At 40.0% G+C, this 17,737-nt stretch overlaps 2 protein-coding genes across 2 annotated transcripts; both read left to right on the plus strand.

Annotated features, from left to right (window-relative positions):
* The first annotated feature begins 4,127 nt into the window (after window positions 1-4,127).
* Window positions 4,128-9,254, plus strand: LOC115693148 (26S proteasome regulatory subunit 8 homolog A). The gene is made up of 9 exons (XM_030620120.2): window positions 4,128-4,418; window positions 5,236-5,333; window positions 5,423-5,647; window positions 5,740-5,802; window positions 5,900-6,063; window positions 6,542-6,698; window positions 6,804-6,902; window positions 7,850-7,960; window positions 8,788-9,254. The coding sequence occupies exons 1-9, from the start codon at window positions 4,208-4,210 to the stop codon at window positions 8,926-8,928; spliced, it is 1,269 nt and encodes a 422-aa protein (XP_030475980.1). The 5' UTR covers window positions 4,128-4,207; the 3' UTR covers window positions 8,929-9,254.
* A 2,172-nt stretch (window positions 9,255-11,426) lies between these two features.
* On the plus strand, window positions 11,427-15,456 carry LOC115693150 (uncharacterized). The gene is made up of 6 exons (XM_030620124.2): window positions 11,427-11,709; window positions 12,436-12,521; window positions 12,621-12,767; window positions 13,228-13,351; window positions 14,613-14,899; window positions 15,122-15,456. The coding sequence occupies exons 1-6, from the start codon at window positions 11,493-11,495 to the stop codon at window positions 15,212-15,214; spliced, it is 954 nt and encodes a 317-aa protein (XP_030475984.2). The 5' UTR covers window positions 11,427-11,492; the 3' UTR covers window positions 15,215-15,456.
* Window positions 15,457-17,737: the final 2,281 nt, after the last annotated feature.

Genomic DNA, 17,737 nt, shown 5'->3' on the forward strand with positions numbered 1-17,737 from the left:
TTGCATAAAAAAAACAGGGTGGTTTTTTTTTGTTATTGAAATCTGATTTTACCTGGATTTTCATTAATTAGTGATATGAAAACTTTTTAAGTTATCAATGTCTATGGAAAAAAATAATAATTATACCCCTCCATGTCCTGACCACTAGCTATAATCCCATAGAAACAGGTACATGCATAATTGATAGGAATTGCGTGTGTATGCAAGAAGAGTCACGCGCATGCATATTAAATTGGAATTGAATTGTGGACAACATCCATCAGAACATGGAAGTGTTATTTTCCCAAGTGAGAACATGCAAGGCATATGATTAAACAAAATTTAATTAAATAACTCAATAGCATCGACCAATTTTCGTCCCTCGTTTTAGAATTCGTTGGGGTTTCGTGCGACATGACCATATGCATTTCAATGAGACACGACCGATTCATTGAAAATAGCATAGCACTGGAGGGTGAATACGGTTATATGCATCAAACTTGTCCATATGAAATTGATATTACCTAATAACGATAACATAGTTACACCACAACAATCTAAGATATTGTCCATCTTTGCATTTATTGCGCAGAATCTGCAATGGAACAAGGACATAACCGAACTTCCGTTAGGTTTTCGTGCGACATGACCATATGCATTTCAATGAGACACGACCGATTCATTGAAAATAGCATAGCACTGGAGGGTGAATACGGTTATACGCATCAAACTTGTCCATATGAAATTGATATTACCTAATAACGATAACATAGTTACACCACAACAATCTAAGATATTGTCCATCTTTGCATTTATTGCGCAGAATCTGCGCAATGGAACAAGGACATAACCGAACTTCCGACCAATTGAAAGTTGGCAATTCGAGTAACATTGAATTGATTGGGCAATTGGGCCCTCTAAAAAACTAGGCATTTATTGGGCAGTCCACGCGCTTGCAAAGAAGGAGGGGAAAATTCCAAATAAGAGCCTGAAATGCTCTTATTTTCTCAATATGAAGTGGATCTTATTTCAAATAAGGGCGTGAAGTGCAATCATTTTCTTAAATAAGGATCTGAAGTGAATTTTGTTTCAAACAAAAGCCTAAAGCGGCAATAATGGTTTTAAAAAAAGGCTTAGCTTTCTAGATTGTTGAGGGCATTTTCAACCTTTACATTTTTTGAATTTTTTCCCTTTTTTATTTTTCCCTTTTTCCTTTCTTTTTTTTTTATTTTTCCCTTTTCTGGTTTCTTAATTTCTTCTTTGCTAGTAGATGCTTGAAGAGGGCTGGGCGAGGGAGGGTCGCCCTCGCCCAGGTGAGGTAGTCTCTTGCAAATCGCTAGCAAGGTAACCCTCACCTAGTCCTCTCTAGGCATCGCCGGTGGCCAATGGCCGCTTGCCAGCCAATGGCAAAGACGAAAGAAATAAACCATAAAAAAGGAAAAAAAAGAAAAGAAAGCAAAAAAAATAAAAAATATTTTAATTTAAAATTATTTTTGAACGAAAAATGCCCTTGACCGGTTAGAATATTTAACCGGCCGGCGACCGGCGAGGTCAGGCTCTTATTTGAAACTGTCATGGCCACTTCAGGCCTTTATTTGAGACCGACATAGCCGCTTCATGTTTTTATTTGACACAGGGTTCGCTTCATATCCTTATTTGAGGAAATTATGGCACTTCATGCCCTTATTTGAAATTTTTTCAAGAAGGAGAGAATGTAATTATTTTAAGTTAGGTCCCCTTTAGGCGTTGGACTCCATTATTATATGTTCGGACATTAAAAGGCACATACAAGTGTTCCAGGTTGGTCACATGGTGTGTTTCACATGATGCTCCTCCTTGTGCAAGAATGAAAAATACAAAAAAAGGGTATTGAAAAAATTCAGTTTCCTCTCTGATGTCTGATCACCCAGATCTCAATTAACGAAGCCATTGAGAAAGTGGCATTCATCCTAAAATGGACTTTGGTAGCACTATCTATGAAATTTCTATTTAATGCACGACAACATATGAAGAATGAAAACCCAACTTGTTGCTGTAATTGGAATCGAGCACTAAGACATTTTATGCTGGTGAAAAACGACTAGTCAAGAAGTTGGGCAACTGTCGGGACGAAAGAAGTAAAAGAACTGGGAGTATGTGCTATTGTTCATCAAACTTTTCATCACCCAGCTCGAAGTGAAGGCGGCGTAATCAAATTTATGGTTGATCCCATAGGCGAAAATAAAAGCCCCTATGCGAAGTGGAAAGAAGGGTTATTTTTAACAAAAGATTATGAATTCATTAGTATGTGAAAGATCCATTGGGTTTTGACCCACTTTTAAGACGAAAGATATTGTCAAAAACACACGACATGTGTCAAACGAGATCTATACTTTGAACACTTTCGGCAAGAACAGACGAGTAAATTCATGCATACGATGGGCCGTCCAATGATTTTTCCGGCATTGGGTTTTCCACGTGAAATTTTTGTGTCATTGTTGCATTTATCTCCTTATCATTTCAGTATTATAGTTACATATTGCGAGAGGTTGTATTGCTTAAATATATTGCTGGTTATTGCTGGGTTAGTTCTTGGTGAATTATTGCCGATCTCCCCAATAAAGTGTTATATCTACGGGGAGAGCTAGTAGCAAATAATCCACTATAATTAAAGAATCAGGGTTATAATCGCTTACATGCTCGAGTGTTTTCTACGTCCAAATTCAAAGTGTTTTACAAATAAATAACTCGTTTTGAATGTAAAAACTTACGGCACAAAATCACCGATGTTCAAACCCACTTCTTTGTGCGTCCGAAAAAGCTTCACTGTCGTCTTCTTCAGGCTGTTCCTTTTGTGAGCTCGTCCTCTCTGCTGAAGGAACTCAAAAACCTTCATCGTGTAGCTTTGAAAAGGGAGCTACCGTGCGACCAAAGAAACCTAAAAGTCACCCAAAAACAACAAAAAAAGCTCTCGCTATTTCCGCCCCACCTTTTGTCACATTAAATTAATCACAGTATCCCTTGCTGATTTAAGATGATTTCTTACATTTTTTGTCTTTTGTTTCAATATTACCGGAAGACAAAACCATCCACATCCCAAAATCAGTATATTTACGACATTACTTCATGTTTGTCTTCGGTGATAAAATAGGAATAATAGATTTATGACGTTAAACTTTTGTGTTCGGTTTTAATCCTTTTTCATATATTAAAAAAAACTACCCACATCCTTCTTCATTGTTCAGGTCCACCCATTACATTTCAGTATTTGCTTCGTGTTTGTCTTCTTCCGAACTTATTCTCTATTGTTGTAAACTGAACAATCACAAATTATATATCGGAGTAACGGATTAGGGTCATTCAAAATATTAAATGCATCACACAATAAATAATTAAAAATTCGACAACTAGATTCACTGGATAAAATGAAATTTGAGTAATTAAAATACATGGACTATAACGTAATGATACATATTAAAGTTATAATTGAAAGGAATATGTACTAAAACTGGTAGATGATTATTTTCTCTCTTAATTATGCTTAGGCTTTTTTGGAACAATAGTTTCCTAGTACCAAAAAAAAAAACTATATAACTCGTTAACAAAATAATTAGCTTTTTTGTCAAATAATTAGTTAGCAATTTTAGTTAGTTATCTCGCCAAATAATTTCTTTTGCGAAAAACCACTTGAAAAAAGAGAAAAAGAAGGTGAGAAATAATTTTAAATCAAGAGTAGGTCCCGCGTTTTGATAAATGTTTGTTCGAGAGGTATATCGGTAGTTTCGTCTTCAGTAAAAACGAAACAAAAGAAAAAGAAGGAAAAATGTAAAAAAAATAATCTTAAATTAAGAGTGCGACCCGCGAGAGATAACGTAATCAATTCAATATGAAAAGTGAAATAGCGAATCATTTACCGGTCAAAGAGTGAGTGTTTATCTTCCCCCAATGGAATAACCAAAATACACGGACCGGTTTACATCCTCCAATCGGGTCGGGTCGGGTCGGGTCCCGTGACGGGCTCGAGCTCGAGACATCAATTTAACGGGCCCGAAAGGCACGGGGGGGCGAGCCCACGACGGCATTGGACGGCGATCCCCACCTACGCCGCCTGGTGCTCGCCCTCGGATCACCGACGATATAATCTCCTCTCTCTCTCTCTTTCTCAGTTGAGTAACCCCAAAGAAACCTCTCCTCCTCTCTCTCTCTCTCTCTCTGAGATCGCCCCCTGCAAAGATCGTGCCTTGGAGCAATGGCGACGCCGGCGATCGACAAGCCCCAGCTCGAATCGGTGGCCCCGCCGGAGGAGGCCTGCAACTCGAGGGGGGCGGCGGCGGCGAAGCATGGGGAGGGGCTCAGGCAGTACTACCTCCAGCACACCCACGAGCTCCAGCTCCTCGTCCGCCAGAAGACCCACAACCTCAACCGCCTCGAGGCCCAGCGCAACGAGCTCAATTCCCGAGGTGCGCGCGCGCTCTTCTCCCCCCCCCCCCCCTCCCTTTTTGTGTTTTTTTTTTCCGGGGGGGAGCCCTAGGGTTTGAGGTTCGTGCGTTGGGGCTTGGGGACTGTTTCGTTTTGTTGAATCTCCTGTTGGATTTGGGGGGTGAAAATGGTGCCCCGTGTGTTTCGGTCGGTGATTTTGAGGGGAATTTCGATTATTGGGACGGAGATTTGTGGTTTTTTTGGCTATGCAGGAATTCATCGGGTAATGGTGGCTTATGAGGTTAGGATATGATTCTGTGATGTCTTAATGCGTGATTTTCCATGTAAAAATTGAAAATTGATGCGATTCTGCGCGACAGTGAGATCATTTAGACGGGCTTATTGTTATTGTGATATCTTCCTGGATGAAGAGTGTGATCAGCATGCGGATGTTCTTCCTTCGCGTGAAACGGAGAACCCAAAGTCAAGTCTCTTTCTAGGGGTCCTCCTATGATAAGGATGCCGTTCGTTGTTTTGTAGATTGTGTACACCATACAGTTCCTTAATGGGGTGAATGAGTTCTTATTGCTGGGCATCATAGGTTTTTTCTATGCATTAGCCACTGGCAGCCTCCTTTGCTGTGGTTCTGATGTTTCCCACCCAGCTTGGTGGGGTGGGGGGTGGTGGTTGATATTGGTGGTGAGATTTTTGAACAGTTTTATTGAATATCGGAAAGTACTGGAATATTGAATCAAATGAAATATGCTCCCCCTCCTCTTGAATTTAACAGAGGTTCAGAAAGCTTGGATTTGGTTATCAAATTCGTATTTTTCAATGTCAAATTTGCTATTTGGACAGTAAGAATGCTCAGAGAAGAGCTGCAGCTGCTTCAGGAGCCTGGATCATATGTTGGTGAAGTTGTCAAAGTTATGGGGAAAAATAAAGTTCTGGTTAAGGTATGATATTGTTCTTATTTTGGAGTTGAAACTTTTGGAGTTTAGATGCGATAGATGGAATACCTATTCACCGAATTTTCATTGTTCAGGTCCACCCAGAAGGAAAATATGTTGTCGATATTGATAAAAACATCGATATCACGAAAATTACGCCTTCTACCAGAGTAGCTCTTCGCAATGACAGCTACGTTCTCCATTTGATCTTGCCTAGCAAAGTGGATCCACTGGTTAACCTTATGAAAGTTGAAAAAGTCCCTGATTCTACATATGACATGATCGGCGGTCTTGACCAACAGATCAAGGAAATTAAGGAGGTACCTCTGCAGTGCAGTTTTATTCTTTTTATATATTCATTGCCGTTGGCTTATCGGTTATTGCAATCTTATACCCTGCTTGATTCCTTTAGGTTATTGAACTTCCAATTAAGCATCCTGAATTGTTTGAGAGCCTTGGAATAGCTCAGCCCAAGGTAATGTTGTGTTCACTTGTTCTTGAATCAGTTCTGTCATCATTTCATGCTTGGCCTCCTCTTCTGAGATTTCTTTTTTCTACTTCTGGCATAATAGGGTGTGTTGCTGTATGGCCCTCCTGGCACTGGGAAGACACTTCTGGCCAGGGCAGTGGCCCATCACACTGATTGTACCTTCATAAGGGTCTCTGGTTCTGAACTAGTCCAGAAGTACATTGGAGAAGGCTCTAGAATGGTCAGAGAGCTCTTTGTTATGGCAAGGTTAGTCTCCTTAGGTATTCTTGGACTTAGAATTTGCCATATATTTTAACTGACATTACTACTTTATTTGCATCCTTTGAAGCCAAAGGCGTTTGGTTTTCTTAGTTTCCTTTTCAATTAGCTGAGTTAGGTAATGGAAAATGTGAGCTTTTATGAAGCTAATTTATACAGCCTCTTGGAGGTGACAAATCCAAGTGATGAAGAAAGTGCGGATGTCACAGTTGTGCCCAGTCTCTATGTTTTCTCCCTGTATACATGCATCGGGAATATCATTTGAACTCTCGTCTCATATTCAAATATTTTAAAAACTTGCATGGGTGGTTTAGCGACCTGAAATTTTGTACGATTATTTCTTTCATCTCGCAATTTGTGTGGATGGATGAGACAAGAGAGTGTTTCTTTTTGAAGCTAGTCTGTTCTGCCTCTTAGAGCAGCAATTTTAGCGGCTAATTTGCTTGGTTATTTCATTTTCGTACAGGGAGCACGCTCCATCGATCATATTCATGGATGAAATCGACAGCATTGGATCTGCTAGGATGGAATCTGGAAGTGGTAATGGTGATAGTGAAGTTCAGCGAACTATGCTGGAGCTTCTTAACCAGCTTGATGGATTTGAAGCATCCAACAAGATAAAGGTACTGCATGTGACCAGAGGGCTGTTGGTGAAAGATAAAAGATATGTCGTATATTGCCTTATTCACTAATTCATTTAATCATTCATTTACGTGGGGTGATGACAGGTTCTGATGGCCACGAATCGTATTGATATTTTGGATCAAGCGCTTCTCAGGCCAGGAAGAATTGACAGAAAAATTGAATTTCCAAATCCAAATGAAGAGGTAAAATTTAATCTTGTGGAGTTCCTAACCGGATGATTTTACGCCATTGTTCAATTTTTGACCATTTAACAAGCTGTCACTATTTTGATCATTTCCGTGTAAATTGGCATGCCTTTGGTAGATTGGATATTTACTGAGTTTTGTCCCCTCATGGATTTGGGAGTTGTAGTTTTACCTTTTACTCGTCGCACTTTTGTTTGCATGAGGAACTACATTTCTGACTGCTCTCACTAGTCACATATATTTGGTGCTTATTTTTGCTTTATCATATGGGTTAATTGTAATAATTCTTTGTTTAAGTATTTACTCTTAGATGGATTGGAAAGTTGGGTCTTTTATGCTCTTATGCTTCTTTTAATTGGAAAGGCCAAATATGTCCTGTAGGAATTTTTGTAAGAACAGGAACTCTATATGTATAAGGTGGAAATGAATGTAGTGCCGAGTTTTTATTGGGGTGAGAGAACTTTAGGGATGCTTTGGCTGTTTTTATCTGAAATACAAGGAATTTATTTAGGTGTTTCTTGGCAGATTGGAGGGTCTTTCATAACATAATATTAGGACAATAAAGAAACTGGCTGAGGTATTGTAGGCTTGGCTGAAAGAGCAGGCATGCTTTCCCCAAAAAGATATCAACCTTTCTTTGTTAACTAAGGGTTTTTGGAATCTCCGATCTTTTTTCGGGACTTTTCAAATAAATATTCCTCCCGTGGATGTGAAGTAGTTAAACTTGATAGGGATGAAACTCTTGGCCATAGTTACCGAGTAAAGCATCCTTAGTTCCTTTAGGGGGTAATGATTGATTACTGGTCTTATGCTTGAGTTGCCATATAGTCCATCATTATCTACTTTTATGGTGAAGTTGCATATTCACATACTGAGATTTATGTGCATTCCTGTGGTGAGTTGTGTTTTGCAATATTCATTGTGTTCTTCTTGGTTGTCTGTAGTCTCGACTGGATATCCTCAAAATCCACTCAAGAAAGATGAACTTAATGCGAGGGATTGACCTGAAGAAGATTGCTGAGAAAATGAATGGTGCATCTGGTGCAGAGCTGAAGGTACTTTTGCAGCATTAAATCTTGGGCCTATTTTTTATTTTATTTTTCCACATTGTGCAAGCAATTAGGGATTTTGACTAACTTAAGTCTCTGGTAAATATGGTAGATGTACTAGGGCCAGAAAATGATTGCATAGAGTAGACAATGTCTATTAGGTCATCGGGGATGTTTACAGTAGGAATGTGGTGGGCCTTTGTGTTTTTTTTTTTTTTGGTCTATTCCAAATATCCACCGTATTAGATTTTAGGCTATTGCTTGTTGAATCAGCCAGTGTGCTGGCTCTTTACTTGTATACATATTGGAGCTCCTGGTATCTTTATTGAGTTCAGTTGTGGCAGCAAACCTAGATTAGCTAGTGTAACCATAAACCATAATAAAGTGTTAAAAGGAGAGTAGTACATGATGGTGGGCAGAAATTTAAACTAGGTCTTGATTAATGGCATAATTTGTCATGTATTGCTCCTCTATGAACCTAATAGCTATTGCCATTTTGATTGTTGTAAAAACTTTTGGAGATTTTTGTGCTTCCCAAAGATGTAAATAAGTTTTGATGTGTTTTAACTGCTTACTACTTAGATGGCAAATATACTTGCGTTTCCAATTTGTCAGGGATGTATTTTTTGCCTGATTTCTAGTTGGAATTGCAGGCGAATCTATCTAATGAAATTGAATTTGGAAGTTGCTTGGTAGCATTTTACTACTCGCGCTATAATAATAAGATTATGCTGTATTATTCAGCTTCCATCCTGCATTAGCAAGCCCATCATAAGCTTATTATCCTAGGTCGGTGTTCTTAACGCCTGACATGTGAAACCACTTCTCTGCAGGCTGTGTGCACCGAGGCTGGCATGTTTGCTCTGAGGGAAAGAAGGGTTCACGTTACCCAGGAGGACTTTGAGATGGCAGTGGCAAAGGTGATGAAGAAAGAGACGGAGAAAAACATGTCATTGCGGAAGCTTTGGAAGTAGAAATGTCCTCCTAAAAGAGGCTCATTTCTTTTGTCTGAGCTGCCGAGAGCATCGAAGGCAAGACACACCCAACACCTTTATTTGCGCGCCCGAACATCTTAGCTGCTCGTGTCTTTGTAATCCTGCTTTTAGTCGATGCGGTGAGATTTAAGCATGGAATGAAATGTATCCTGTGAAAATCTTTCGGATGCGGGTTTTATTGCAACCTTATGAACCTTGGGAGAATAGGACAGAAGGGGGTGGGATATGCCACTACTGATATTAAAAGCAGTCTCATAACTCCTGTTTATCCTTCCTTCCTTTTCAATGCGAATGTCTATTCTTGAGATTCTCTCTCTGGCAGTACTCGTTGGGCGCACTGCTCTTGCCTGTTCTCTTTAAAGTAAGCACGTAAAATTGCTGTGCTATTTGAGAGCTGGGCATGCCCAAAGTGCCAACTCCTTCACCAATGTTCCGACTCGCTTGCTCGGTTACTCGACCGAAATGAAATTCGGTCGCCCGCCGGAGCTTTTTGATCGCTTGCTTAATACCAGCGCATAATCTCCTCTCGAGTCTTTGTATCTGTATTGCGGTTTTGGCTTTGATTTTGCTTGGGTTTCTCTTTTGCCTTTCTCAAGTAGAATGAATCATGCAAATCCTGAGCATCACCTTCTTAGTTGACACTGTTGGGACGATGACACGATCTTCAACAAAAACAATTGGAAAATGCAAAGAACTTACGACCGGTTCAATACGTTTCCACATGCATTTGCCTTTGTAAGTTGTGGATACCGCGTAACATGCTAGAGCTCAACTCATAGAGGGTTTTTTTTTTTTCTCAAAAGAAAGTTGTATTTATTACTCAAAAAAGATGCATGAAAAGTGCATAGACTCCATGACAAAACAAATTGAAACAGAGCAAAATCCAAAATACTGTAAAATAAAACCAAATTCAGAAAATATGAACGATTAACGAAGCACCAACAAGGTTAAGCATACATTGTTAAGCAAAATAATCGATGGTCAATTACTGGATCTCGTATTTTCGTCAGTGATTACATGCCGGGAATTCGTTCTCCAATAACTATGCCCCCAAGGTTCAGCTTCTTCTATACTATCGCCATGCGGAGATAACCAAAATAGATTGAACAAACACATATCTAACATGTGGAAGAGCAAATCTTCGTGATTTAGCGAAACGCTAAAACTCCGTAATCACCATTGAAGTTGAAGGCTGAGTACCTATACACGAACAAAGCAAAGAGTATCAAATCCCTAAGAGTATATTTGTTAAACTCCCCATTTTAAATTGGGAGAGCATAACTCTCAAATCTAAACTAGATCGAGAGAGTTCAAACTCTCAAATTTAGAAATAGGCCGGGAGAAGAGAGCTCCTAGATATAAGTCAATAGAGAAGAAAAAAAACAATAAAAATACAAATAGAATCAACTCAGAGAGTTGGTTAAGTGATTAATTAGGATCATATAGGTTTTGAGCTACGGTGTTTTTCACTTAGAGTAATCTTGAGGGCCATCACCGTCACCACGGCAGCGACACCTCACTCGATGTACTTTTTTTTTTTTTCGGTCGAATCACTCGATGTACTTGGATAGGACGGTTTTTGTGCTTTTCGGTTGAATCTAAGGTTGGAGGTCGTGTCTCCTTACATGTTGTCATAGCAAGAAATAGCTAAATCAAAGCAAGAAATAGCTAATTCATTCCACATATAGGGAGTGCATGTAAATGATTTTTTTTGGCTATCTAATTCAGGGCACGATGAATTTCCCTTTTCAGAGATCTAGTAGATTATTCGAATTCAGCTCGGCTCTTCTCAAGTTTGAGTACTCGATCGAACTAATTCGCAACTACCCGTGTCATTATAATAAAATAAAAAAGAAAGAAAGTATGACCGTGCCGCGGTCGGTACGTTTAGGTGAAGTGACCCAAAAGAAAGTTTCACCGAAGACTTGACAGACTTCACACGCTTTCCGGCCCCAAACTTTTTCCGGCTCCCGTCGCGCGACAAAGAAGGGCGTGAAACCATCAAAAATCTTCTGTCCGGGGGTCATACCGCAAATCTGAAACTGTACGGGGGTCAATTTTTACAATAAATTCGAAGTATAGGGGGGGAAGGGGCAAAAATTCAACGAGTCAACGTCAATCTTCCATACTTCTCCCAAATAGGAAGCATCAAAGCTGCAGACAAATCTTCTTCTCCTTCCTCCTCCTTCTCTCTCTCTCTCTCTCTACAGCACCTTCACCTTCGACGTTGCTTCCGATCCTCTGCGCGCGCATCCCCAGGTACTCTCTCTCTCTCTCTCTCTCGATCGAAGCTACTTCGATGGCAAGATTGGGCATCTTCGAAGCGATTGCTCGCGAAACTGTTAGCTTCCGAGCCACGCGTGGCGGCGGTGGGGGGGAATTTTGATGATGTTCTTTGTTCTGTTTCGAATTCGATGAGTCTAGCTAGGGTTCGATCATCGGTCGCTCGTGTGACGATCGACGCTCTTGGTTTTCAGGGTTGCGGAGGTCGGGGATTTTTCGGTTCGCGCTCCTGTTCGTCTTGAGGGAGGGGGGCGAAGGGGATGATGAGAGGGGAAGTGCAGCTCGAGCCGCCCGGAGTGCAGCACGCGAGCGACACCGATCCCCTGCTGAAGAGCGAGGCGGATTCGACCACCCCCGGGAGCACCAGCGAGATTAGAGACGATCGGGATCGTGAGGATGATGAGGATGATGACGATGATATCGAGGCCGGGTCGGTCCCTTGTTGCCGCATTTGTCTGGAGAGCGAGTGTGAACCAGGTTGAGTTTTTTAAGGCTGCGCATGGCTTCGGCTTGCGTTTTCGTTTGTCGAAATTGATGGTGCGTCAGTTGCTTGGACCCCTGACTTAGACGTGTTAGTAGAAGATATGTGATCGGCTTTGGATATCGGATTGCGTTGCGTGAGCTAGGAAGATGTTCTGTTTTTCGAGTCGATCTTTAAAGAGATTAATTTGTGTATAGGGTGTACGCAAATTTTGATTTTTTAGTAGGGTTTCAGTGTTTGGTTAATGATTTTGTATGTATTGGTGGGGGTGGTGGGTCATTATTAGTTATTGTGCCCATTCTGATGTCCAGGTTTGGGGGATTGTATTTGTTGGCTTGATCACGCTTGTAGAGAAGTTTAATGTTAGGTTGATAGCTAAAGGATGATAATACGCTGTGGATTATATGGAGGATGCATTCCTTCAGGATGAATAATATTCCAAAAAATATGTATAAGCTGCTGGGCTAAACCTACTACAAGTCCTATTTACTGGATGGTGCGGCCTTTTCATGTGCATGGATAATTCTGCTTGGCAAAATCTAAACGTGATAAGTGTTCTTCGAATTTGCTTGCCCTCTCTCCTTGGTCTTTTATATTTTTCTGTTCATCTCTCTTCATGAGTTATGATCATTTAGCATCCTTTTCTTGTTACAAGATGATGTTTCCGTTGCTCTGTATTGTTTTTAAGCAAATAGTCTGACGTTAGATTTCTAAATTTGCAGAGGATGAATTAATCTCTCCTTGCATGTGCAAAGGCACTCAACAGTTTGTCCATCGTTGTTGTCTTGATCATTGGCGCTCAGTTAAGGTGCTCAATACTGTCTAGACTTTCATGGCCAAATGTGAATTTGGGATGAGCTCTTTGGACGTGTGGATTTTAATTTATTATTTATTATTGATCTACTAGGAGGGGTTTGCCTTTTCACATTGCACCACTTGCAAAGCGCAGTTTCACCTTCGAGTTGCATTGTTTGAGGACAATACCTGGCGAAAAATTAAATTCAGACTCTTTGTGGCTAGAGATGTCTTCCTTGTTTTCTTGGCAGTGCAAACTGTGAGTGATCCTACTCTTTTTTCCTTTTCACTTGGAATTTCTGATATACTCTTAAATTTACTGTTAGTACATTCCATCTCCTCTTTCTTTGGTGGGTGTATTTGTTTCTGTAACCGATATCACATGAATTTGTATCTTCAGACTAGCGATACCTCTTTATGAATGCATGGTTGGTTGGGTCGTTTTCTTATGAATTTTGTATGAAGGGCTAGTATTGCTATTGTTATAAAATCCATGTCCCGGTTTGCCTGATTGTATTTATGTGATGTAACTTTGATGTTGTTGGAAAAATGCCACACTTTTGATAGATTTAATGAGGAAGAACTTTTGACGTAATATATTAGAGCTTTCAGTACTTAATCCTGTCTTTACTAAACTCCACTGAATTTGAGGTGAATGGATGGTGAAAGAAATAAAGATGTTTACTTTGTATTATCATGTTTTTATAACTTGTGTCCAGGTAATTTCCATGATTGGTGGCTTTGCCTACATAATGGACAAAGATGGGTCCTTTAGGAACTCGTTTAGTGATGGGTGGGATCGCATACTGTCCAAGCATCCCATTCCATTCTACTACTGTATAGGTAAAATGTCCTCGCTCATGATTTTATTGCTTGTTTTGACTGGCGATTGTAGTGGTCTCTAATTTTCTTGCCATTGTTGATATTGCGTATCCAGCAATTTCATCTTTTCTGTAGCTTTGGTATCAACTTCCGATAAATTCTGGTATTGAAATCAGCTTATAGAAGTATTGTTGGCTTCCAGATTTCTCTCAGAGTTCATGGCATGGTTTGGAGGTTCTCTCAAACTGACCTCCGAAATGAACCGAACATATTAATCTTGAAAAATCTATCCCTCAAACCAGATCAAATCAATAATAACACAATCAAATGAAACAGATAACTTTGATTTTTTTTTTTTGGCTAGGATTTAAACCTTTTTCATCAAGTTGGCGCGCAAATAAGAAGTTTTGCACTAAACTGCGTACCTTCAATGTATTGTAGAAATCAACAAAAAAAATTGCATATTTCTACATAACCATTGAGTAGAGTAGTGCAAATTGCATATTTCGATGTACTGTTAGTAAGATTGGAAACATGTAGTCTAACTAACCACATTAGCATAAAAAAGCATGACAGATGGGGGAGGCATAATCCATCAACAATGGTTTACTTGAGAAATAAAAACCTCTCCTTAGATAGTGTAGAGGCATCTTTTATCCGAGGAGCTCATCCTGTCAGGATCAGCTTTTGTTACTTCTTACAAGATTTAATTTATCTCCTAAACTTACGGTTTAATTTGGTTCGAATTTATGGGTTTTTGGGCATGTGGACCGAAATGATACTAAGTATCAAAACCAAACTGATAATACAATAACCTGAACCTATTGGTTTTACGTTTTCATTTGTAACAAAGATGATCTTTCAAGTGTCATGTTTCAGCTCTTCCAAGTGAAGCAGATTTCGTTTTAAAAATGTTAGTTAAATAACTGCGGATTTTTCATCACATATCAAGTGAATTTGATCGTTTGATGTTCTAATTTTATTCCGTGCTTCACAGTGTGCTAAAAACATTTGTTCTTGTCAGCTATGCTGCATCGAGACGCAGTTTTCCCTTTCTTTCTTTTGACCAGCTCTTGTTAATGCCTCTTCTTGAAAGGAAATATCTCTTAGAATTTGATGTGTTCTCACATGCTGTTAGTATATAATGGATATATGCTATTTTCTGGTAGAAGTTTGCTTAACTGCACTCTTTTTCACCTTGGTTGAAATGCCCAACTAAAAGGTCATTATTTTCTGGCCAGACTCGTTACTCATTTTCTGATTGTGACCATTGATTCTGCAGGAGTACTGGCATTTTTCGTGCTGCTTGGATTCTTTGGACTTATATTGCATTGCTCCTCCCTAAATGGCAATGATCCAAGGATGGCGGGGTGCCAGAACTGCTGTTATGGGTGGGGCATCTTGGACTGCTTTCCAGCATCTATGGAAGCTTGCTTTGCTCTTGTTATCGTATTTGTCGTCATCTTTGCGATCCTTGGCATTGCCTATGGTTTCCTGGCGGCGACCATGGCCATCCAAAGGATCTGGCAGAGACATTACCATATCCTTACAAAGAGGGAACTCACTAAGGTACAAGTTGAGCAATTTATTTATATTCTAAACTATAGTCCTAGATGAGAAATTTGATGCTAATATTGTCTAAATGTCTCTGGAACAAATACCGTTGCTAGTAGTTATGTTCACTTGCAAAGTCTTCAGCTCCAAGCTTTTAGCTGGCCTGTTGAACTTCTCAATTAAGGTCTCTCACTTTCACTTCTTATGGTCCGTATTCAATTTTTTAAAATTTCGCAGGAGTACGTAGTGGAAGATCTTCGAGGCTGTTATTCCCCTCCAAAGCTGGATCCAGAACATGAAGAGCGGCTACGAATTCTAAAGCTCTTGTAATTTGTGCAAATATGACTTGCAAATAAGCATGCGGAGTGAGCTTTATAATGCTTTTGCGGACTTCCTATATAATGGAATCCCTTTCTAATCTATTGTCACACCAATGATTGTCCTATCGTTTTCATTGTACACATGTTGGCCCTTGTCAGATGTCCTCAAGGAGGCAGCAGCAATTAGTACATGACAGCAGAAGAGCTCTAGTCATACTATTTCTCTAATCGATGGATGAACTTTTTGTGTTACCATAGAAGCTCTTCAGTCGTGAGATTCCCCTCGATTGAATTGCCGCATTTTGTACTGGGATTAATTGCAATAATGCTTTTTTTTCGAGTCGTTTTAGATTCAAAGAACAAGCATTACACATGAATGTAGGATTGCATGATATGTTTTTCTTCCAGTGAGACTGCAGAGAGAGATGTAGAAGCTGTGTCTCTCTTCTTTTGCCTTGTTCATACAGAGGATGGATCGTTGCAGTCCGAGGTGCAATTCTCTGTGTTCAGCTAAAGTAGCGTGAAAATTTGATTGATCGCAAATCTCAAAAGTTTTGCTGATGAGTTATGGCCAAACGACTAGTGCGGCTCTAGTGAAAGATTGTCTGAAACGACGTTTGAAATCCTCGAAGAACCTGGTTGGACTGATTAATTTCAAGTGACAAATTTCCCCCGATTCCTTAGAAAAAGTTCCAATCTGCGAATTGCGGAATGTGCCTGGACATTGGCGTTCTTTTGATAGCCACAGTTCACCGGTTTTTGGTGAATTTTATCACGTACTAAACTGAGTTTAGAACTTACGTTGGGGTTACTTCGAACGAGGAGTTCGGCAGGCTTTGAGATGCTCAGGTTTGCCGATGTACAAGATCAAATTTTTTTAATTTGAAGGACGCCCTTGCCGGGTTTACGGGTAAGATTGTGGACCCGTTTTTCGCCCTAATACATACCCATGATAAAAAAAATATTCAGGTATGGAGTTGAGATGCGACGCTAACCAACGGGTCATCCCAATCCATCCATATTATGGTTTTCGTGTGAGGCTCACAATCACGTTTAAAAATGCACGGAATGCATGTTGCACCCGACTAACATATCCTCTCTCTATATACATATCGCGTTTGTGTAGGAAAATGTGTCAGAAAAGTCCTAAACCTGTTGTATTTGTGCCAATTTAGTTCAAAACCTTTTGGCCTCGTGCCAATTCAATCCTTTCGGTTAATTTTGGCTAGATATTGCTGCTTGGATGCCGGCTAGCCCACATGGTATCACCAGCGCTAACGTGAATAATATTTAATAATATTTTTTTATTATTTTTATTGTTTTTTTTCTTTTTTTCTATTCCTCTTCCTTTTGCCGGTAACTGGCCATCGGCCAAAGGCGATCACCGGAAAAAAGGTAGAAGAAAGAAAATAAAGAAAATAAAGAAAAGAAAGGAAAAAAAAAACAGAAAAAATAATTAAAAAATCGAAAAAAACATTAAAATGTTATTAAAAATTATCCACGTTAGCGGCAACGGTACCATGTGGGCCGGCTAGTGTCTACGTTAGCAATATCCAACCAAAATTAGTCAAAAGGACTAAATTGGCACGTGCCTTAAAGGTTTTGGACTAAATTGATATCAATATAATAGGTTTAGGTTTTTTCCGACACTTTTCCCCATTGTTTGTGTACTTGCTAGGCTGTGTGTTTTCAGTCTGGTTTCCACGTCTCTTTTCATTTCTTGGGTACAAAGCAAGACCTGTTGGCATTTGCCCTTAAAACTCACCATCAACACCCCCCACCACCACCAATGGCCGGCTTCCCCCAGGACAAAAGGCTGTCTCTCACATTGTATCCGGCGCACCATTGTAGCTTGCCCAAAAATTACCAGCTTCACGGAGCCCCCGAGCTCTCACAATCCTCACTTTGTCTCGTCCTCTTTGGATGTTCTTCGGGTTCCTAAATCCTTTCGCGCGGACAAATCGCATCTGCTCCTGGAAAAGCAAAAAGAATCGGACATGGTTTATCAGATTCAGACCGCCGTCTGATCTAACGCGATGTATACGAGCAGAATAGTGGGTAAACTGAACTTTTGCGGTCGAGCCGGACTCATGAGTCACCGGATTTTGTGCACCGTAATATCTATTTTGTCGAGCTACTTAATTATCCGCTAGATGTTCGTTATGCCCGAATTTCGGACATGGTTGATCAGAATCAGACCGCCATCTGATCTAACGCGAAACATACGAGTAGAATAGTGGTTAAAACTGAACTTTTACGGTTGAGCCGGACTCACTAGTCACGAGATTTTGTGTACCGTAATATCTATTTTGTCGAGCTACTTAATTATCCGCTAGATGTTCATCATGCCCGAATTTAGATTCACACGGTTTGACGACATAGAGATACCGATAAGTGCTATACTTTATTTGTGATTGAACTTCTGTTTTTTTCGTTGTAATTTATGAAAGCAGCTACGCATTCACATTAGTACGTCGCGCGATATTTTGGAAATAATGATCCTTATCAACTACGCAAATGCTGCTATAAGTTC

The sequence above is a fragment of the Syzygium oleosum genome, unplaced genomic scaffold, assembly GCF_021117445.2.
Source record: "Syzygium oleosum isolate NSW1041296 unplaced genomic scaffold, Sole_v2.1 Sole_v2.42, whole genome shotgun sequence".
NCBI lineage: Eukaryota > Viridiplantae > Streptophyta > Magnoliopsida > Myrtales > Myrtaceae > Syzygium > Syzygium oleosum.

Bases quoted from the DNA above. Each gene is read 5' to 3' on its own strand.
- LOC115693148 (XM_030620120.2), top strand. From the start codon at position 4,208: ATGGCGACGCCGGCGATCGACAAGCCCCAGCTCGAATCGGTGGCCCCG. The intron at 5,334-5,422 runs GTATGATATTGT...TTCATTGTTCAG, and splicing joins AAAATAAAGTTCTGGTTAAG to GTCCACCCAGAAGGAAAATA. The intron at 6,064-6,541 runs GTTAGTCTCCTT...ATTTTCGTACAG, and splicing joins GAGCTCTTTGTTATGGCAAG to GGAGCACGCTCCATCGATCA.
- LOC115693150 (XM_030620124.2), top strand. From the start codon at position 11,493: ATGATGAGAGGGGAAGTGCAGCTCGAGCCGCCCGGAGTGCAGCACGCG. The intron at 12,522-12,620 runs GTGCTCAATACT...TTGATCTACTAG, and splicing joins ATCATTGGCGCTCAGTTAAG to GAGGGGTTTGCCTTTTCACA. The intron at 12,768-13,227 runs GTGAGTGATCCT...ACTTGTGTCCAG, and splicing joins TTTTCTTGGCAGTGCAAACT to GTAATTTCCATGATTGGTGG.